The sequence below is a fragment of the Acipenser ruthenus genome, chromosome 38 (genome assembly GCF_902713425.1).
Source record: "Acipenser ruthenus chromosome 38, fAciRut3.2 maternal haplotype, whole genome shotgun sequence".
NCBI lineage: Eukaryota > Metazoa > Chordata > Actinopteri > Acipenseriformes > Acipenseridae > Acipenser > Acipenser ruthenus.
The window spans coordinates 3,632,496-3,650,643 of NC_081226.1; the positions used below are offsets into that span (position 1 = coordinate 3,632,496).

Consider the following 18,148-nt stretch of genomic DNA (forward strand, 5'->3'; position numbering starts at 1 on the left):
TCACCGCCAGCTGCCTGCAGCCTAGGCCAGATCTGTGTGCTTATAGAAGAGTCAGCGGGGTCTGTCACTTTGGGTCAAGTTTCCACTTGTTATTCTAGCAAATACACTGTGCTCTAGACGAGCCTAGCCCGTCACTGTAAAACAAATATCGTATTTTAAAGGTACATTTACCTTAATATTGACTTTAAACTGTATTTGTAGATTCATTCTAGTTTCTATTTCTGTATTAGTAAATGCACATCGTTTTTTTTAAAAAGTATTTTACACAACATCTGCTGTATTATTGAATTGTGGTTTGTCACACTTGAACAAAAAATGATTGTATTTCTTGCTCTTATTGTATTACTTGTATTGTAACACTTGAATGTATTTTGTATTTGCTTGCGATTGTAAGTCGCCCTGGATAAGGGCGTCTGCTAAGAAATAAATAAATAATAATAATAATAATAATAATAATAATAATAATAATAATAATAACTATTGAACAACTTTTACCGTAATTAAAAAAAAAAACTGAAAAACAACAGGTCAATATAAGTTATACTTTCACGGTCTAGCAGTTGTCAGATAAAATATGCAAATAATGTATCTCACTCGTGCAGAATGTGTTTATTTTTATCGGGGCGGAAGTACATCTGTTTTTAATAATCGCTTGTGACCTGAAATTGCGACAAGGCGCTCTTAGATAAAAAGAAAGAAAAACAGAAAAAAATGAAAGATAGAAAAGGCGTGATCTTGTGGGAGATAGAGAGAGAGAGAGAGAGAGAGAGAGACAGACAGATGGTGTGTTGCGCAAATCCTTACGCTTCTAATTCAGATGTTCAGCGTTCCCAGCCAAAATCTCCTGTCAGAACAGTATTAATATAATCCCCTGTGACTCACCAGACTCCACCCTCAACCTCCGCTTGTGTTACTGTAATACCACAAGCTGCAACATTACGAAACGAGCAAAAATCACCTCTTAATGAACAGGACCTGTATGGATCACGGGTTTGCTATTGCTAGCTAGCAGCTATACCATAACATTAGCTATAACACAGTGAAAATGAACTGAAATTACCATAGCAGCTATACCCCAAAGTATTTGAAAATGTAATCAGACTTTGCTATTTTAATTACATTGTTGGTACATTTTCAAGATATCAAAATCGCAGTGAGTTGTATTTTAAATGCAGTATGTGTACGGTACTGTAGTTGTGTCCAGTACTGAACGAGTTAAAATCATGTTTGACTTGTGTTTTGAGTTTTGAACGCTAGAGGGAGACTTTGCGCGTATTTTTCGTTTCTTTCTGGACAGCACAGTGTTATACTGAGTGGGAAGCAGTGTGATCTCGTCCACGGAGAGTGGTCGTTTTTTGTGTTTTTTTTAATATTAAAATTAAAAGTAAGAAAAATCAACTAACCACAGCGAAACACGGACATTGGATTCGTTATTTATAAGAAACACAGCTAAGACCTGCACGGATTATCAACGGGGAAAGCGATTTTAGAGACGGCGAATGGAAATTTAATAACCGGACAAAAGCAATCCGGTCTGGCTGGGCGAGGAATTTAAAAACAACGGACCTTGAGCGAGGTAAAGCAAGCACTACCTAAGAACCTGCAAGACCAATTATTCTGCAGTTAAAACGTAAAAAAACGAGTAACGCCAAAAATACGTAAGAATGGCTACAGCGACGTAAAATAAATACAAGCGAGTATTATTTTAATATACTAGGCAGCATTCACTTTTCTGAATATGAGCGACAAAAACTGTGCCTTTGTACATGCGGACCAATGCAAAATCTACAGGCAGCCGGCTTAAGAACCCCTCCCAAACAAAATAGAAATTAAACAACTGTATCGGGTGTATTTCAAGAATCTTAAAGTGTTCATGATTTATGATTTATATTTTAGTTTTCTATCTAATATTATTTTTCTAAGAATTTCAGGGGTTGAAATAGAAATTACTTTTTTTGCACATTATTACATCTGGAGTTGAAGGGGTTAATGATTAAACTCCGTTTGATATTCGTTCAATCGTTCTAGGTTGTGTTTATGTTTACAGCGTTACACTGAAACATTTTGCAAGTTAAATGTTTACTACATTCTTCCATAGTTGTTCGCCTTTGTGCACCCTGCATCATCAGAAACCAGGCCCTGCTGGCTGTCCAGTTTGTGTACATTCCCTAGAGGCAGGTAGTTTCAGCTGCAGGCAGGCAGGCACACAAGCTGTGGCAAAGACATATAAAGCTATTTTAACGGGGGGAAAAAAGGATCACTATTTTGAGAGATCCATCTTTTTGAACAATTAATACAACAGCTATATATATTTATATATAATATACTTTTATGTAATGGTCCTCAGTTTCGTTATGGGCAGTTCGCGGGAGAAAGAGAGAGACAAAACCAGATTCTAAGACGAAAGATCACAAAAACAAACAAAAAAAAAACTTTTTAGCCCCGTCTATAGAAATATACTGGCGGACGAGACACCGGTTATCGTACAAGTTTGGAATGTACTGGCAAGGCATTCTGTTTTGGGTTGAATAACGAGTCTGTAACTTTATAATACAGGAGAAGGGGGAGGGGTGGGGAAAAAGAGAGAGGCAGGCAGGGACACACACACACAGAAATCAAACAATGAAGCCTGAGAGACCGAGGTGGGCGGATCTGAGGGGGATTAATATAAATCAGATAGCGGAGTTTGTGTTGAGATAGAAAACGGAGAGAGAGAGAGGAACGCGAGGGTGGGACAAAGAGAAAGAAAGAAACGGGATACACGCTGGCTTCAACACGAAAAGGTAACAGTATTAAATTAATATACTTATATATTTTTAATGATTATTTTATAGGGGATGCATTTTGGTTGCGTTTTAACAAATCTAAATACCGTCTCTCACTTCTCCTTGGTTTTATGAGTAAGCGTGGATGGGCGGGGTCCTCTTTTCTATCACAGTATACACACACATGCACGTATAGCTCTATCACATCATATCAAGCCCCCTCTCTGATTCCAGTTTTAGTTGAATTGACTGTTCGCGTCGTTGCTTTTAACCCGTTTCATTTTGTAAAAGAATATTGCAGAGAAACGCTCCGCATGATTCTCAGTTTGTTCAGCGGCCTTTAAAGCGTCGAAAACAATTGAAACATAATTACCGAGCGATTAATCCCCTGTCGGGTTGGCACCTCACAAGGCGAGGGCATCTGTTCTGTCGACATCCGCCCTGCAGCTCAGATTAAACCCGTAGTTCCTGGGATGACATTATTGCATCTGACGGGCCATCCGATAGCTAGCGGCCTCGCCTCGCCGTTTGGGACTCTTTCTTTGATTTTGCATATAATAATACCGCTAGTGCATTTGCATTGAGGAGAATGGTCGATTAACCCTTCTGGTTTGACGAAAAACACTTGGAGTTAACGGTAAAACAGGCGCTGGTGTGGTTAAAATAGTTTGCAAAACGAGTTGTGTGAGCCGCAGCGTCATGAGCTCAACACCGTTTAACTTCTTATGAACAAGAAGGAACGCTCACACAACTCTGCAAACACGCCTTCGTTGTTCTTGGAAAGAACCCCAAATGAAATAGCCTCTCAAGATGTCATATGGCAGGGATGGAAATCAGACTCCCATGGCATAGCAGTTTGATCCATTCCTGGTTTTACTGTGAGGTTAATCAGCCACACAAGCTTGAGGTTAATCAGCCACACAAGCTCATAATAAAACCTGGAATGGGTGAAACTGCTATGTAGGAGTCTTATTTCCATCCCTGCCATATGTGTCAAATATTCAAGTTTATTTTCTTGCTGCAATTCCTTAGTCTTTTTTTTAGCACCTCAACTATATTAGTTGCTTGTCATTGACATATATGTAACACAGGCTAGGTGATTCTTAGAGAATGTAAACCACCTGGACAGCCAACACAGCAAGCTGCAGAATGTAGCAGAGATTCTCCCAGCATATAGAGATCGGACCCTTTGGGTGAAGTTTAGTTTTGTTGGAGTTTATTAATATGAGGATGGCTGATCTAGCCTGTGTCACCCTTGTCTGTGGCAGGCAGCTAGACCTGAACTCGGGTGAAAGAATTGCAAACCCAAGGTGACTGTTCAGTTAAAGACTGATCCTTTTAGGATTTGTAGTCCTGGTTACCATTGCAGTGTTTAAACCTTTACAGCCTTGGCTCTGATTTTAATTGTTGTCTTTTGTAGATTATAACAGAGAGGCCACTGCAAAAATCACACATATCACAGCCTCCTTAAAAATCCAGGAAATTTACCATCAGATTTGGAAATGGCCGGAACGTCGGGATACGGGAAGTTCACCCACGCGGTGGTCCGAGGAATCCCGGATTCCTTCGGGAAGAGTAAAGCGACAGGAGGAGAGGGGGAGGAGGTGGATCTGGCCAAAGCCCAGCGCCAGTACGGAGTCTATACTGGGATCCTGAGGCAGAAACTGGGGCTGCAGCTGATAGAGATCCCAGCTGACAGCACGCTGCCGGAGAGCTGGAGTGTGGAGGATACAGCCGTCATACAGGGAGATACAGCTCTCATCACACAGCCCTGGAACAAGGACAGGAGGAGAGAGGTGAGGAGGGGGAGAGGGGAGAGGGGAGGATACAGCCGTCATACAGGGAGATACAGCTCTCATCACAGAGCCCTGGAACAAGGACAGGAGGAGAGAGGTGAGGAGGGGGAGAGGGGAGAGGGGAGAGGGGAGGATACAGCCGTCATACAGGGAGATACAGCTCTCATCACACAGCCCTGGAACAAGGACAGGAGGAGAAAGGTGAGGAGAGAGGAGAGTAGTGATACCACTCTCATCACGCAGCCTTTGAGCAGGGAGAGAGGAGGAGAGAGGGTTACACAGCACAGAGAGAGAGGGAGAGACACTGCATTCGCCACACAGTCAGGGAGCAAAGGGGGTGGAGAGAGAGCGGAGAAGAGCGCTATCTGGCTCGCTGCCAGTGTCCACTGAGAGATGAAATATTCACAGCAGATTTCCGGCTCAAATCCAAACAAATCGAATAACTGTGTCTGTCTGTAAGAATATAAATCAACCCAAACCTCAGCTTGCCTATCCCCCCCCCCCGACCCTCTAGGGGGTCCAACTCTAATCTCTTCTCTTTCTCCCACTGTGTCAGTGTTGAGATTGGGGAAAATCTCTTAAAAAATTAATTAATGAATAAATTAAAAAATCAGGCAAAAATGAGAGCAGCACCCCCCCTAGTGGTCATTTTTCAAGGCACAATCAGAGCAGAAAAAGCCCTAGAGAATGAACACTCACAGCATATTAAACAGATGAAATACGGTGTCATTTTGATAGCATGCAGTGTTAATCACTCATTACAAACTGATGCTCAATTCTGTCTGGGGTCTCGGGGGGGTTAATTGAATTGCCTGCGGGAAATGCGAGGGCGGGGTTTAGCACCATCTGCTGCTGATCGCAGCTGGCCAATGGCAGCTGAGAATTTGGGAGGGGTGGGAGTGGCTATGAGCTGAACTTGAATACTGACCTTTAATTGAAGTTCTAGCCTACCTCCTGTTCAAAGCAGTTTAATAATTTATTGCAATGTTACATCTTTAAAGCAGTGCTAGCTAAACTTTCAAAATCCATTCTCTTTAATCCTAGCTATATTTTCACCGGCCCCTATCCTTCTGAATAACATCTTCTGGATGTTTGATTTTTCTGCTTCAGTTTGGAATGTGTGCAGCTATGACCAAATGTTTTGCATCACCTATAGAATCAACTCATTTTGCGTCATAAAGTCGAATGAAACCTGCTGAATAATGTTACGTTAACATATTGGATTACATACCGCTTTGTAGTTTTCCATGTACTTAAAATAAGCTGACAAAAATTGGAAAAATGTGACATTTTGAAACATGAAATACTGTACTGCCATTATGGCTTCCGGTGGACTTTTGCAATATCATTTTATAGTTTATTTGACAACACGATGTCAAATAAAATATCATAATAGATCATATAGTTTTTTTTAGTTTTTTTTTTTAGATGATGTCTCAATCCTAAAATTCTAGGTGATGCAAGACTTTTGTCCAGAGCTGTAAATATGATAACGTTAATAAAGCTAATAAGAGGTAAGGATTGTAACTCTGATCAGGGATAGTGGCTGATGTAAGGCACAGTATTCAGTGTCTCCTGGCTCTCTTGCAGACCGAGGCTGTGAGGAAGGTGCTGGAGGAGCTGAAGCTGCATGTGGTTGAAGGTGCTGATGATGAGAACGCCACTCTGGATGGCAGCGATGTGCTTTTTACAGGTAAACTGCCATCCGTGAAGCCCCTTCAACTGCACAACCTGTGCACATCACAGTGCTGTCAATGTGGATAAGGCATGAATTCAGCAGTGTGCTTGGGTTACAAACTGCTGCCTCTCTCTGCTTCCCCGACTCTCTTCTGATGTCCCTCCTTCTCCTCTCCCACCTCTCTCTCTCTTTCTCCCCCCCTCTCCCCTACCCCTTTCCTCTCCTCCCCTTCTCTCCCTACCTTCTCTCTTCTCTCCCCTCCTAGCTCCCTACCACTCTCCTGCCTCTCCTCCTTTCCTTTCTCTTCTCTCGTTCAATCTCACAGCCTCACATCCTGTGTTTATGTTGTCACTTCCTGTTTCCCTGTCTGTCTGATCAGGGCGGGAGTTCTTTGTGGGGATTTCCTCGTGGACGAATCACAAGGGAGCCGAGCTTGTCGCTGATACCTTTAGGGTGAGTACTGTGTGCCAGGTGTTGGCCTGAAAGTAAAGACGTCTTCTTTGACTTCGTATGGGATATACATCAGTGTTTGGATTTTTGGTTTCTGGAGTAAATTGAGACAGTCTAAATATTTGGTACACAGCTGTATTCTACGAAAGAAAGAAAGTGAGAGAAAAAGAAAGAGACAATGATTTTAATTAATTAATTTAGAGCTAAAAATATCATTACTGACTGGACAGCTGCTCCACCTGTTGTGGTTCCCCCCTGTGGTGATATCTAGTACTGCAGCAGCTCCAGTTCCTCCTGACTGTGGGTCCTCGTTTGCAGGATTTTGCTGTCTCCACTGTGCCTGTCAGCGGAGCCGCGCACCTCAAGAGTTTCTGCAGCATGGGGGGTCCTGACACCATCGTGACGGGGAGCAGCGAGGCGGCCAAGCAAGCACTCAAGGTGAGTCGCACTTGAGGCTTTGCCACTTTGAGATGCTCCACGACTGAGTGAATGTTACCGAGTTAGAATGGATGTCTGGAAGATTCAAACTGCTTAGAGTGAGGGTTACCACATGACTCCATGTACACTAGGACAGTTTGGGACAGTTCAGGCTTTTTTTTTTTAACTTGCATCGCAATGCATTCTGGTACGTTTTATGTCCTAAATCGTGTGGCAAAATGTCCTTGGCTTGTAAGAGGTATTCTTGGTAAACTGACTAATTCAATCTGGTCTTGAAGTTGGTCTGGACTCCTGAGTGCTCATAACCATATTTGTAATGCAGGGATGGAAATTAAACTCCTACTCTATAGCAGTTTCACCCATTCCAGGTTTTACTACAAGCTTGATCAGCCACAGCGTACAGGTTACAAGTTCAGGTATGTCTTATTAAACTCAGTAAAATCAGGAATGGATCAAACTGCTCTGCAATGGGAGTCTTATTTCCATTCCTGTAATGCAGATGTTGTGCCACTGGTTTGCTAGATGTGCCAGGATGCTCAGCCCTGGTATTGAGTGAGGCAGTGGTAATGCCTCCCTCTCTCTCTCCTGACCAGGCGATGGAGCAGCTCACTGACCACCACTACGAGATCTTGACCGTTCCTGACGATGCTGCGGCTAACTGCGTCTACGTCCGAGTGGGGTCAAAGAGCAACTACCTGCTGCACCGGAGCGCAGAGGAATACCCAGAGAGTGCTGCTGTGAGTCTGCCTGTCTGTCTGCCTGTCTGTTTGTCTGCCTGTCTGTACTTGTGTAACTCTGTGTGTGTGTGTCTGTGACTGTCTGTGTCTGTCTCCATCAAAATGTTGAGACAATGTAACAACTGCACTGCTATTTAGTTCCAGTGTTTTCATTTTGACAAATTATTGTTTAAATTAACCCACTGCACTAACATAAAACAAAAATAAATCACTTTGTTAAATGTTTTAGAATGTGTAAATGGTTTATTACGTGTGTTACCCTTTAATAACCATTGTGTGTATCTCTCGCTCTCTCTCTCTCTCACACACTCTTTTCCCTCACTCTTGCTCTCAGGCTTTTCAGAAGCTCACAGACTACACTCTGCTCCCCACCTCCTGCAGCGAGACCTCCAAGCTAGGGGGCGCCCTCTCCTCCTGCTCCCTGCTCATCAACCGCCGACTGGACCTCTAACCACTCCCCCCTAAGCCTGTGAGAGCCAACCAGGGAGCACGGAACACTCTGTATAGGAGGAGCTTTCACAGAAACCACACCCACAAACCGGGCACTAGGGATCCACACCAAAAGAGGCAGATTTCTTTTGTTTTGTGTTTAATGGTCTTGTGTAAATAGCATTTCTTGGCATACTAGATCAGAGCTCAACCAATCTGATTGCTAAACGTTGCGGGGATTTACTGAAACCCGCTTTTGGTAGACCAGAGAAGCAGATTTAAGGCTGCTTTTGGGGTATTTGTTTTGAACCCATTTCATACACACCTCATGAAATATGTTCATTAAGGCTTTGCCACTTTAAGAATAACTAGCTTCAAACTTTTTTTGCTGCTTCCTTTACATTCTATGATGTTTCCAGTGATTCGGAGAGCTTCTTCTTGCAATGAGCCGTACTGTGTTAGTTTCATTTCTCAAGTCTGTGTTGTGACTCGGAGTTCAGGAGCTGCTCTTCACTTTTAGCTGCTTGTCTGAAGAATGCCTCGTTCCCACTAGGTTTTTTTTATAGCTTTCAGTTTGTGTTTAAAAAATGAAAGCGTTGCACTGCTAAACGTAAAACCACAATACATCTTAAAGAAGTGCCTTAATAACCTATGCAGCTGCTGGCTAACATCACCTAGTGTTTACATATCAAGTTCCACATGTTTCATCACGGCAGTAAACACTGGCTACGTGATGATGCTCTTCCTTTGCAGCCAGTTTGGCTACATGGAGGATGAGATACAAAACCTGAGCAGATAGCCGCTCGGACGAGCCGTGGAAACACCTTGTTTTGTTGCCGTGGGCAGCAGTTGCCGGGAGCGCCAGGCAGTGGAAATGATACACACATGTAATGTAGGCTTGATCAACCAGTCTCTTTATTAGTAAGCATCAGTACCACCTAGTGCACCACTAGTGTATTGCAAGAATAACAAACGTGGTCATTTAGTGGTCTGCCACTTTGGATGACGTTTCCTTTCGTTTTGCTGGTAATACACTAGCTGTGCACTAGATGGTGCTGGTGCTTACTAGTATAAAGACACTTTGATCTAGCCTGTATTAGTCTTTGGCTGCAAACTATAACTGATGAGCAGCTCCTAAACAGATAATCAAAGCACCTTAACACAGATTAATGATTAATAATAATAATAATAATAATAATAATAATAATAATAATAATAATAATAATGATAATAATAATAAAAGGTATTTGAGTAATTGCAAAAATAACCACTCCAAGTGACTGGAAACACTAAAAATAAAGGTACATTAAAAAAAATAGTATTAGACAAATGATTGTTAAAATTGTGTTAGTTTACAAAATAAATAAATACATTAAGTAGCTTGTGTGCAGCTAGAACTTCCTTAGGGAATATAAACCACCTGGACAGCCAACAAGGTTCCTGAGCATACACAGCAAGCTGCAGAACGGAGCAGAGATTCTCCCAGCATTCAGGCAGCAGTGAGACGCTGCGGGACACTGCAAATGTAAATTCGCTTTTTTCAGGTCCTGCAATGATTGTTGAAAAATTGCCAGGAAAGATTTTTTAAAATTCTTTTCTTAATAACCCTGAGCTAAATGTACAGCGCGTTTTGAATTCCTGTGTTTTAGATATCTTTACTAATCTCAGATGGACTGCAGGTTATATCAATTTGTCATGTAAAACAAAAAATATGAAAAAATAAAGCTGTGAAGAAAACTGTCGACTTTCCCATTATTTTAATTTGAAGATTGAACGATATAGACCACGCACATACCATCGCTTTATTAAAATATAGAACTTTATTAAAATATAGAACTTTATTAAAATATAGAACTTTATTTCACAGTTTACATCTTTTTCAAAGTGTACATTTGTTTTCCATTAACAGTGTACAATATACCCTGCATTGAAAACAATGCGATGCTTGTCAGCTTATTTCTGGAGCGTGGACAGCAAAGGTCATTATATTTTTCACCATCTCCTAAGCTGACAATTATCAGTAAAGCCCCATTTCCATGAACCATGAAACCAGTCTGTGAAACTCAATCTCATCTCATTCCCAGTATCAAACTGGGTTCCATCTCCAGTCTACAATCCAATCAGCAACACAAAAGATCACCTGTATGTATCATTGTATAGTTGCTATTTCGAAACAGATTCACCAGCCTCTCCTATTTCCCTCGCAGTATAATATATTCATGCCTTCATGCTCGGCACACATGTTTTTTTACTGCAGATTTAGAATTCTCTCTAGCATCCTTCTTGCTATGTAACTTCCACCATCGATGTGGAGATGGAGCTCTGCCATCCTAACTGGGGCTGACAGACAGACAGGCAATTGAAATGGATTTGATCTCAGATCTGCTGAAATAAACAAGTCTGATTTCAAACCGCTTTCAGCTTGGTCCCAGTAGCTGATGGAAACGTAGCTGAAGTAACTTCAGGTGCCTTTTTAATACCTTCTAACACGTCCCACGCTGTTTCAGTGGCTGGGATTGTGGTTCTCTTGCTCCAGTGTTGGGCTCGGATTATTTTTCTCTAAACCTAAAATAAATATGAAGTGTCCAGACTGGTGCTGCTCTGTATAGTAAAGCAATGTGCGATAATACCACCAGGTATGTCTTTGCTATGTATTACAATTCATTGTAGTGTCTTGTTTTGTAATCAATAGCTTCTCACAGTTTTTACGAAACACTGCTATACATGTTTTAGTTATTTATTCATGTTTTGTCATTTTCCACATAGATCCAGTGTTAACGCCAGATTTGCAGTACTAGAGCAAAGGATATAGACAAGCAGCTACCAAGTGCAACAGACATTATATTTCAAGTCAGCGATACAGGATCAAAACGTGATAAATTAAATAAATAAATACATAAATAAAATCTCTACATAAATATCAGTAAATAGCATTGCCCCCCTCTGTTCGTGTCAGCGAGAGGCAGCAGCATGCAGTCTCTGTGAATTCTGATTCAGTGTTTGAATGCATCTCGGTCCACAGACTGTGTCTCCAGCTCTGGATGCAGTCATGCATTCCTGGATAGAGCTGAACAGGTTGCAGGCTTCCCCCAGATTCGAGTGTTTGTCTGTGGGCTCGTTTATAGAGATTTCAGGGTCAAAACCCACCTTCCCCAGTGTGTCTCTGTGTCTGTCAGTGTCATTGAGTTCCTGTCTGTCTCTGTGTGTGTCAGTGTGTCTCGATGACAGCCTTGATGTACAGGGTGTCGTTGCGGAGGTAGGGGTTGTGGGGGGCGAGCAGCAGCGAGTGCCTGATGAAGAGGGGACAGCCGCTGGCCACGTTGACGGCAGCGCGGGGCTTCTGGAATGAGGCGCTCAGGGGGTCGGGGAGGAAGGCCTCGCGCACGTCGCTGCCGCCCCCCGAGGCGTCCAGGCAGGAGAAGGTGACCCTGTGCCTGAAGGGCCAGGGCAGAACGTCATCCCACTCACCCCGCATCACACACAGGAACAGGGAGGCGTGGGAGCCCCGGCCCACCCCGTCTCCGCGGGGGTAAAGTCGGAGGCACAGTCTGTACCCAAAGGGGTGGCTGAGGAAGGTGGGGGAGTGGAGAGAGAGGGCCGTGCTGCGCTCCGAATCCCTCAGGCTGGCGGAGAAGCCTTTGATCTTCCACACCAGGGTCCCGTTCTCGGACGCGGTGGCGCCCCCCCTGCTCTGGAGGTGCTGCAGGGCTCGCTCGTACCCCAGGCAGCGGCTCTGGAGCTCCGCTAGAGCCCCCCTGCAGATGGCCAGGTCCTGACTGAGCGTTGCAATTTCTTCCCTGGGGGTCTGGGTGTCCCCCTCCCTCTCCCCCTGCTCGGTGGACAGCAGGCTCTGCATTGCCAGTAGTTTGCTCATCACCAGCTTCTTGAAGGCGACGTTGACCTCCTCGCCCCGGTCAAGGCGAGTCTGCAGGGAGGAGATGACCGACAGCAGCCTGAGCAGGTGAGCTGGGGAGCAGAGGTCATCTACCAGGGACTGGGGCTGTGAGGAGAGAGGAGAGGAGGTGAGGGAGAGGGAGAGGAGAGAGAAAGAGGGGAATAGGTGGGAGAGGGGAGGGGAGCTTGTCTAACAGGGACTGGGGGTAAGGCAAGAGGGGGTTAGAGGAGGGAAGAGAGGATTTGTGAGGAGGAGGGTTAGAGAGGGGGGTTAGAGGGAGTCTTGGGGAGGAGACAGAGGAGGAGATATAGATACACACACACAGGCAGACACGATGATCTAACCCTACCTTCTTGGGTGAGCTGTGCCTCTCAGATTGACAGGAGCTATTGTCTCCTTGCTGGGGTTCCTGGAAACAGGGGAGGAGAGAAACTCAGTCACTGGGAGAAACAGAACATCTCCCTTAGAAAACTAGCTGGTACCATTTAAACACTAGACCAAGCACAGCTTGCATTAAAATAACAATTTAGCATATGGAAAACTACAAAGTGATATGTAATTCAATATGTTAGCGTGACATTATTCAGCAAGTTTCATTCAACTTTATGAAGCAAAATTAGTTCAGTCTCTAGAGTGATGCAAAACTGTTTGGCCACAGCTGTACATAAATTGTATTTAAACACTTTACATAAATGGGTGTATTTGAATTGGAAACTTCGTGACACTGTGTAACTGTGTATCATTTTTCAAAATCACATTGATAACCCAACTCAAACACATGGATGCATTCCAAGTGCAGGTCTGTGACTCTCAGGAACACTTTCATTATCGAGATCCCTGGAATGATTTGGTGACATTGTACTCAAGGACAATGCTTTTGACAAAAATGCTGCTATGAGCCTTCCGTGAGTTAAGCACAAAGTCAGACAAGAGTGTCCAATTCAAGCAAAGCTAAGATCTGCTTACCTCCTCCGCCCCTGTGCCTCTGGGCAGTATCTCTGCTGTATTCCTGGGCTTGTTTTTCGGGCAGGTTGATAAGTGATCCTGTGGAGAACACATAGCCATCACTGAAGTGAACAGCAGCATTATGAAAAGACACCGTCTGGCAGGTTAGAAGAGTATAAAAAGCAGCCAGCAGCTCCTTCACACAGTACAGTCCTGATCAGTCCTGGTAGCTGCTTCCTGATAGCTGCAATCATTTTTTTGCTAAAGACTTGCAGACAAGCACCAAAGCATCATGGGATTATCTATTAGGGTCAAATTGTCAATAACATCAAAATGTTTCACAGATTTGTACTTCCTTTTTTATTGGATACCATAGCATTAAACTTTGAGAAGGGGCTGGTTTGTTATCTTCTCTGTGCTTTACTGCACTGTGCTGTGCTTTTACCAGGGGGTGCTAAAGCAGTAATCTTGCAGAAGGAGATGGCTGATGGTTCTTACCTCCAGCAGGCTGTGCGGCAGGGAGCAGCTGCAGTGTTGACAGTAGACCAGCCTCCAGTCGCAGGCTTGGCTCTCGTGGTGTTGCAGTGCCCTGCGCTCCCCGTTAAACACACAGCCGAAGGCAGCGTTGGTGCACGGCTCCACTGCACACTCACACTCCCTCTCATGAGAGCTCTGCCAGGGCACAGATATGCACAGATTACACGCTGAATTAACCCATTGAGCCAGCTAGCCCTCTCTCTCTCTCCCTCTCTCTCTCTCTCTCACACCCATCTCCCCCTCTCCACTTTCCTTTCTCTCTCTCCTCTCCTCTCCTCTCCTCTCCTCTCTCTCTCCGCTCCTGCCTATCCTCCCCCTCCTCTCCCTCCCCCCTCTCTCTCCTCCTCTCTCTCACCAGGTAGTCTCGGAGCAGTCCTGTCCAGGTGCAGCCGCTGGTACAGTTTGGACACTGGATCTCCATGCCGGAGGCGTCGTTCTCCGCAGCCTTGTCAGCAAACACCTGCGAGGAGCAAAGGAGCCAATCAGCACACAGCACCTCCCGTTACACACAGCACCCCCCACCCCTGCTCTCCAGTGACACACAGCACCCCCCACCCCTGCTCTCCAGTGACACACAGCACCCCCCACCCCTGCTCTCCAGGGACACACAGCACCCCCCACCCCTGCTCTCCAGTGACACACAGCACCCCCCACCCCTGCTCTCCAGTGACACACAGCACACCCCACCCCTGCTCTCCAGTGACACACAGCACCCCCCACCCCTGCTCTCCTGTCTCTCACAGCACCCCCCACCCCTGCTCTCCAGTGACACACAGCACCCCCCACCCCTGCTCTCCTGTCTCTCACAGCACCCCCCACCCCTGCTCTCCAGTGACACACAGCACCCCCCACCCCTGCTCTCCTGTCTCTCACAGCACCCCCCCTGCTCTCCAGTGACACACAGCACCCCCCACCCCTGCTCTCCTGTCTCTCACAGCACCCCCCCTGCTCTCCAGTGACACACAGCACCCCCCACCCCTGCTCTCCTGTCTCTCACACCCCCACCATCCCTGCTCTCCAGTGACACACAGCACCCCCCACCCCTGCTCTCCTGTCTCTCACAGCACCCCCCTGCTCTCCTGTCTCTCACAGCACCCCCCTGCTCTCCAGTGACACACAGCACCCCCACCCCTGCTCTCCTGTCTCTCACAGCACCCCCCTGCTCTCCTGTCTCTCACAGCACCCCCCCTGCTCTCCAGTGACACACAGCACCCCCCACCCCTGCTCTCCTGTCTCTCACACCCCCACCATCCCTGCTCTCCTGTCAATAGATTTAGAAATGAGAAAATACAAACCCGATCCATACAGTAGTGTGTAAATAATGTGCTCATACAGACCCACAGTGTAGGGTGGTATAGAAGCGCACTCCGTTCTTACCTGTGAGGACTGGATCGTCTCCCGGCACACACAGCACTCAGCGGTTCCTGACTTCCTGTTGATGAAACACAGAAGGGGATCAGTGTGTGGCTCAGGCTTTGCTGTACTGTGAATGGGAGCCTTGGTAATGTTTGTTTATGCACTAATATGGTGTCCTGTTATCGCAAGACAGCAGGTTTTGTAAGTCTAATGACAATTCTTGTCATATTTCATGTATCATACCAGCCACTAGATGTAGCCATAGGACCAAAAACGTTATACTGTGTGTGAACTATGCATCAGCTGTAGAGTCACTTACAGCTATATCTCACCCGAAAGACGGAGCACAAGGAGGTTCAGTGACTTGCTCAGGGTCACACAATGAGTCTGTGGCTGAGGTGGGATTTGAACCGGAGACCTCCTGGTTACAAGCCCTTTTCTTTAACCACTGGACCACACATATATGCGGTACATGTATTTAATAATATGTATATTAATCATGAAACATATGCATACACAACCACAAAAATAATTGAAAAACTGATCTCATAATTTGAATAATTAGCTAAAACGTATATATATATAAGTATCATTTCTACTCGATAATGCTTATGTTTTGTACTCCACAGTGTATAATGGATTTGTATTATTATTAATATGAATTTATAGTTTATTTATTTATTTCATATTTAAAACACATCGTTTTGTGAAGATCATACCAATGTGATTATTAATTATTCATATTTAAAGATCTTACAAACCCTGTACTGCAATCTTACACAAGAATACAATTGGTACTATTTATGAGAAATTATGAAAAAACAAACGCCAGTTTCAATTTCTCTGTCTGGAGACGCACGCGTGTGGTGTGTGACGTGAGGCGCACTTCCTGAACGCGTCCGGCTGGATGTGAACATGACTGTTAAATATTCAGCTATGTTCTTTACCACGAGCATTAGGGGAACTGTTTCGAGTGAAAAGTCCAATAGTAATGGAAATCACCTACACGTTTTAAATAACCTGAAGGTTTTAAATAACCTTTATTATTCAAATTATGGTCAACATTAGATTTGTTTGCATTTTTCACAAATCAGTTTTAGAGCATTGAAAAATACAATACCAAAAAAACAGCAAGCTCATTCGGTAAATAAATAAATACCGGTAAGAAAATTAGAAAATAGAAACTATTCAGACTAAAAACAGAAACAAAGACCCGTCTATCTACCTGCCTATTTAGACACACACACACACACACACACACACACACACACACACACACACACACACACACACACCCAGACCAGCACACACACACACACACACACACACACCCAGACCAGCACACACACACACACACACACACACACACACACACCCAGACCAGCACACACACACACACACACACACACACACACACACACACACACACACACACAGTGAGATTATTGCAAATGGAATAGGCTAATAACATAAATAAAACATATTGTTGTTATGTTGTTTGATATAATAATAATAATAATAATAATATAATAATAATAATAATAATAATAATAATAATAATAATAATAATAATAATAATAATAATAATAATAATAATGCATTCATCACTTGTACTTTACTTGAACAAAAGTTATTGTATTTCTTGCTCTTATTGTATTACTTGTATTGTAACGCTTGAAATGTTTTTGCTTACGATTGTAAGTCGCCCTGGATAAGGGCGTCTGCTAAGAAATAAATAATAATAATAATAATAATAATAATAATAATAATAATAATAATAATAATAATAATAATAATAATGTACTTACTGGAACATGCGGGTCACACATTCGGAGCAGTATCGATGCCCGCAGATGGTTTGTTTGGGCCGGATTAGCAGGAACCCGCAAGCCGAACAGAGAAGCCCGGAACCAGCAACACGATCCACGGGGCTCACCCCGGATACAAGCTCGACCATCGCGATGAATACGAGCACAAAACTCAAATAATGTGAAGACAAAATCTCAATGAGAGCTGTAGTCCGGTAGAGCGGCTTTATAGTTGATCGTCAATTTATCTTGAATAAATCCAGGTAGATTTGCAAATATATACACCACAACTAAATAAATATTCAATAATAATACATTTTACAAATTCCGGCAAGTAGCAATATATAAATATCAAAATAAAATAAAAAACAACGAAAAATATGAACTAATATCGTAAGTAAACCCAATATAATAACTACATTAGCAGAGCGAGAGCAGCTCCGCTCTTGTGTGTAAACTGTCCGGAAAGTGAAACAGCGTCGTGTCCTGTGCGAGTTTTACTCCCTTTCTGTAAAGGGAACTCCCGGCTTAGTCAGCGCCGCGTGTGTAATACTAGCTGTGTGACTCAGAGGTTCAGAATCTGTGAAATGTTTTGAAATGTCAACTTTGGTTACCATTGTCGTACAAGTTTTACTCTTGAATGAAAATCAGAAAAAAGCGTTGAAAAAAAAAGTAAAAGAGTCGATGGTATCAGAGGCCGGTCTAGTCCATTGTATTGTATTGTATTGTATTGTATTGTATTGTATTGTATTCAGATTGATACATTCACTGCAGGGGAAACTCCAAAATTCCTACGTATGTATAATTATATTATTATATAAAAAATATTTCTTCCTGGGTAAGAAGACTATATAGGCCAACTAATATTACCTTTTATGGATTTTAACTAAACTGGACAGTCGATTTTTTTTTTTTCTGGTATCCGGTCTCTGAAATGTACGAATTGATAGCTCGTTCACATTCACCCACACAGACACACATCAGCCCGTCAACAGAAACGCGGCCCACCTTGAAAGAGAACAATTGGGGTCGAGGTTGCCTTTTCAAGCCCTCACCCCCGCCTCCCTCCTCGGTGCCGTTTGGTTTCGCCAGTACATCTCAATATAGGCGCTTTACTAATATCGCGCTTGTGTATCATCCTCGGTATTTTCCTAACCACATCTTTGAATGACTGTAATAACCATGACAAGCTTTGTAAGAACAAACAACCCCGCGGGTTTTACCAAATGTAAATAAACAAACAAACAAACAAATATATAAATAAATAAATCAGACGTTTACAGTAAGCACACATAAAACCAGACCCCTTTAAAA

The 18,148-nt window shown here is 43.7% G+C and overlaps 2 protein-coding genes across 7 annotated transcripts; one reads left to right on the forward strand and one right to left on the reverse strand.

The window, feature by feature from the left end:
• The first annotated feature begins 1,283 nt into the window (after positions 1–1,283).
• Positions 1,284–10,030, forward strand: LOC117962329 (N(G),N(G)-dimethylarginine dimethylaminohydrolase 1-like). Of its 6 annotated transcripts, none has more exons than XM_059009096.1 (7): positions 1,284–1,576; positions 4,186–4,561; positions 6,152–6,254; positions 6,619–6,692; positions 7,008–7,127; positions 7,721–7,864; positions 8,199–10,030. In XM_059009096.1, exons 2-7 carry the CDS (start codon positions 4,268–4,270, stop codon positions 8,313–8,315), a joined length of 852 nt encoding a protein of 283 aa, XP_058865079.1. In that variant the 5' UTR covers positions 1,284–1,576; positions 4,186–4,267; the 3' UTR covers positions 8,316–10,030. The 6 variants fall into 6 exon arrangements, with proteins under 6 accessions (XP_058865079.1, XP_058865080.1, XP_058865082.1 ...); XM_059009097.1 differs by having other exon boundaries at positions 4,196–4,561; XM_059009099.1 differs by having other exon boundaries at positions 4,260–4,561.
• An 81-nt stretch (positions 10,031–10,111) lies between these two features.
• Positions 10,112–17,291, reverse strand: LOC117433702 (TNF receptor-associated factor 2-like). The gene is made up of 7 exons (XM_034056140.3): positions 16,835–17,291; positions 15,048–15,102; positions 14,026–14,130; positions 13,632–13,805; positions 13,155–13,232; positions 12,538–12,597; positions 10,112–12,293 (listed from the first exon to the last, which is right to left on the reverse strand). The coding sequence occupies exons 1-7, from the start codon at positions 16,981–16,983 to the stop codon at positions 11,502–11,504; spliced, it is 1,413 nt and encodes a 470-aa protein (XP_033912031.3). The 5' UTR covers positions 16,984–17,291; the 3' UTR covers positions 10,112–11,501.
• Positions 17,292–18,148: the final 857 nt, after the last annotated feature.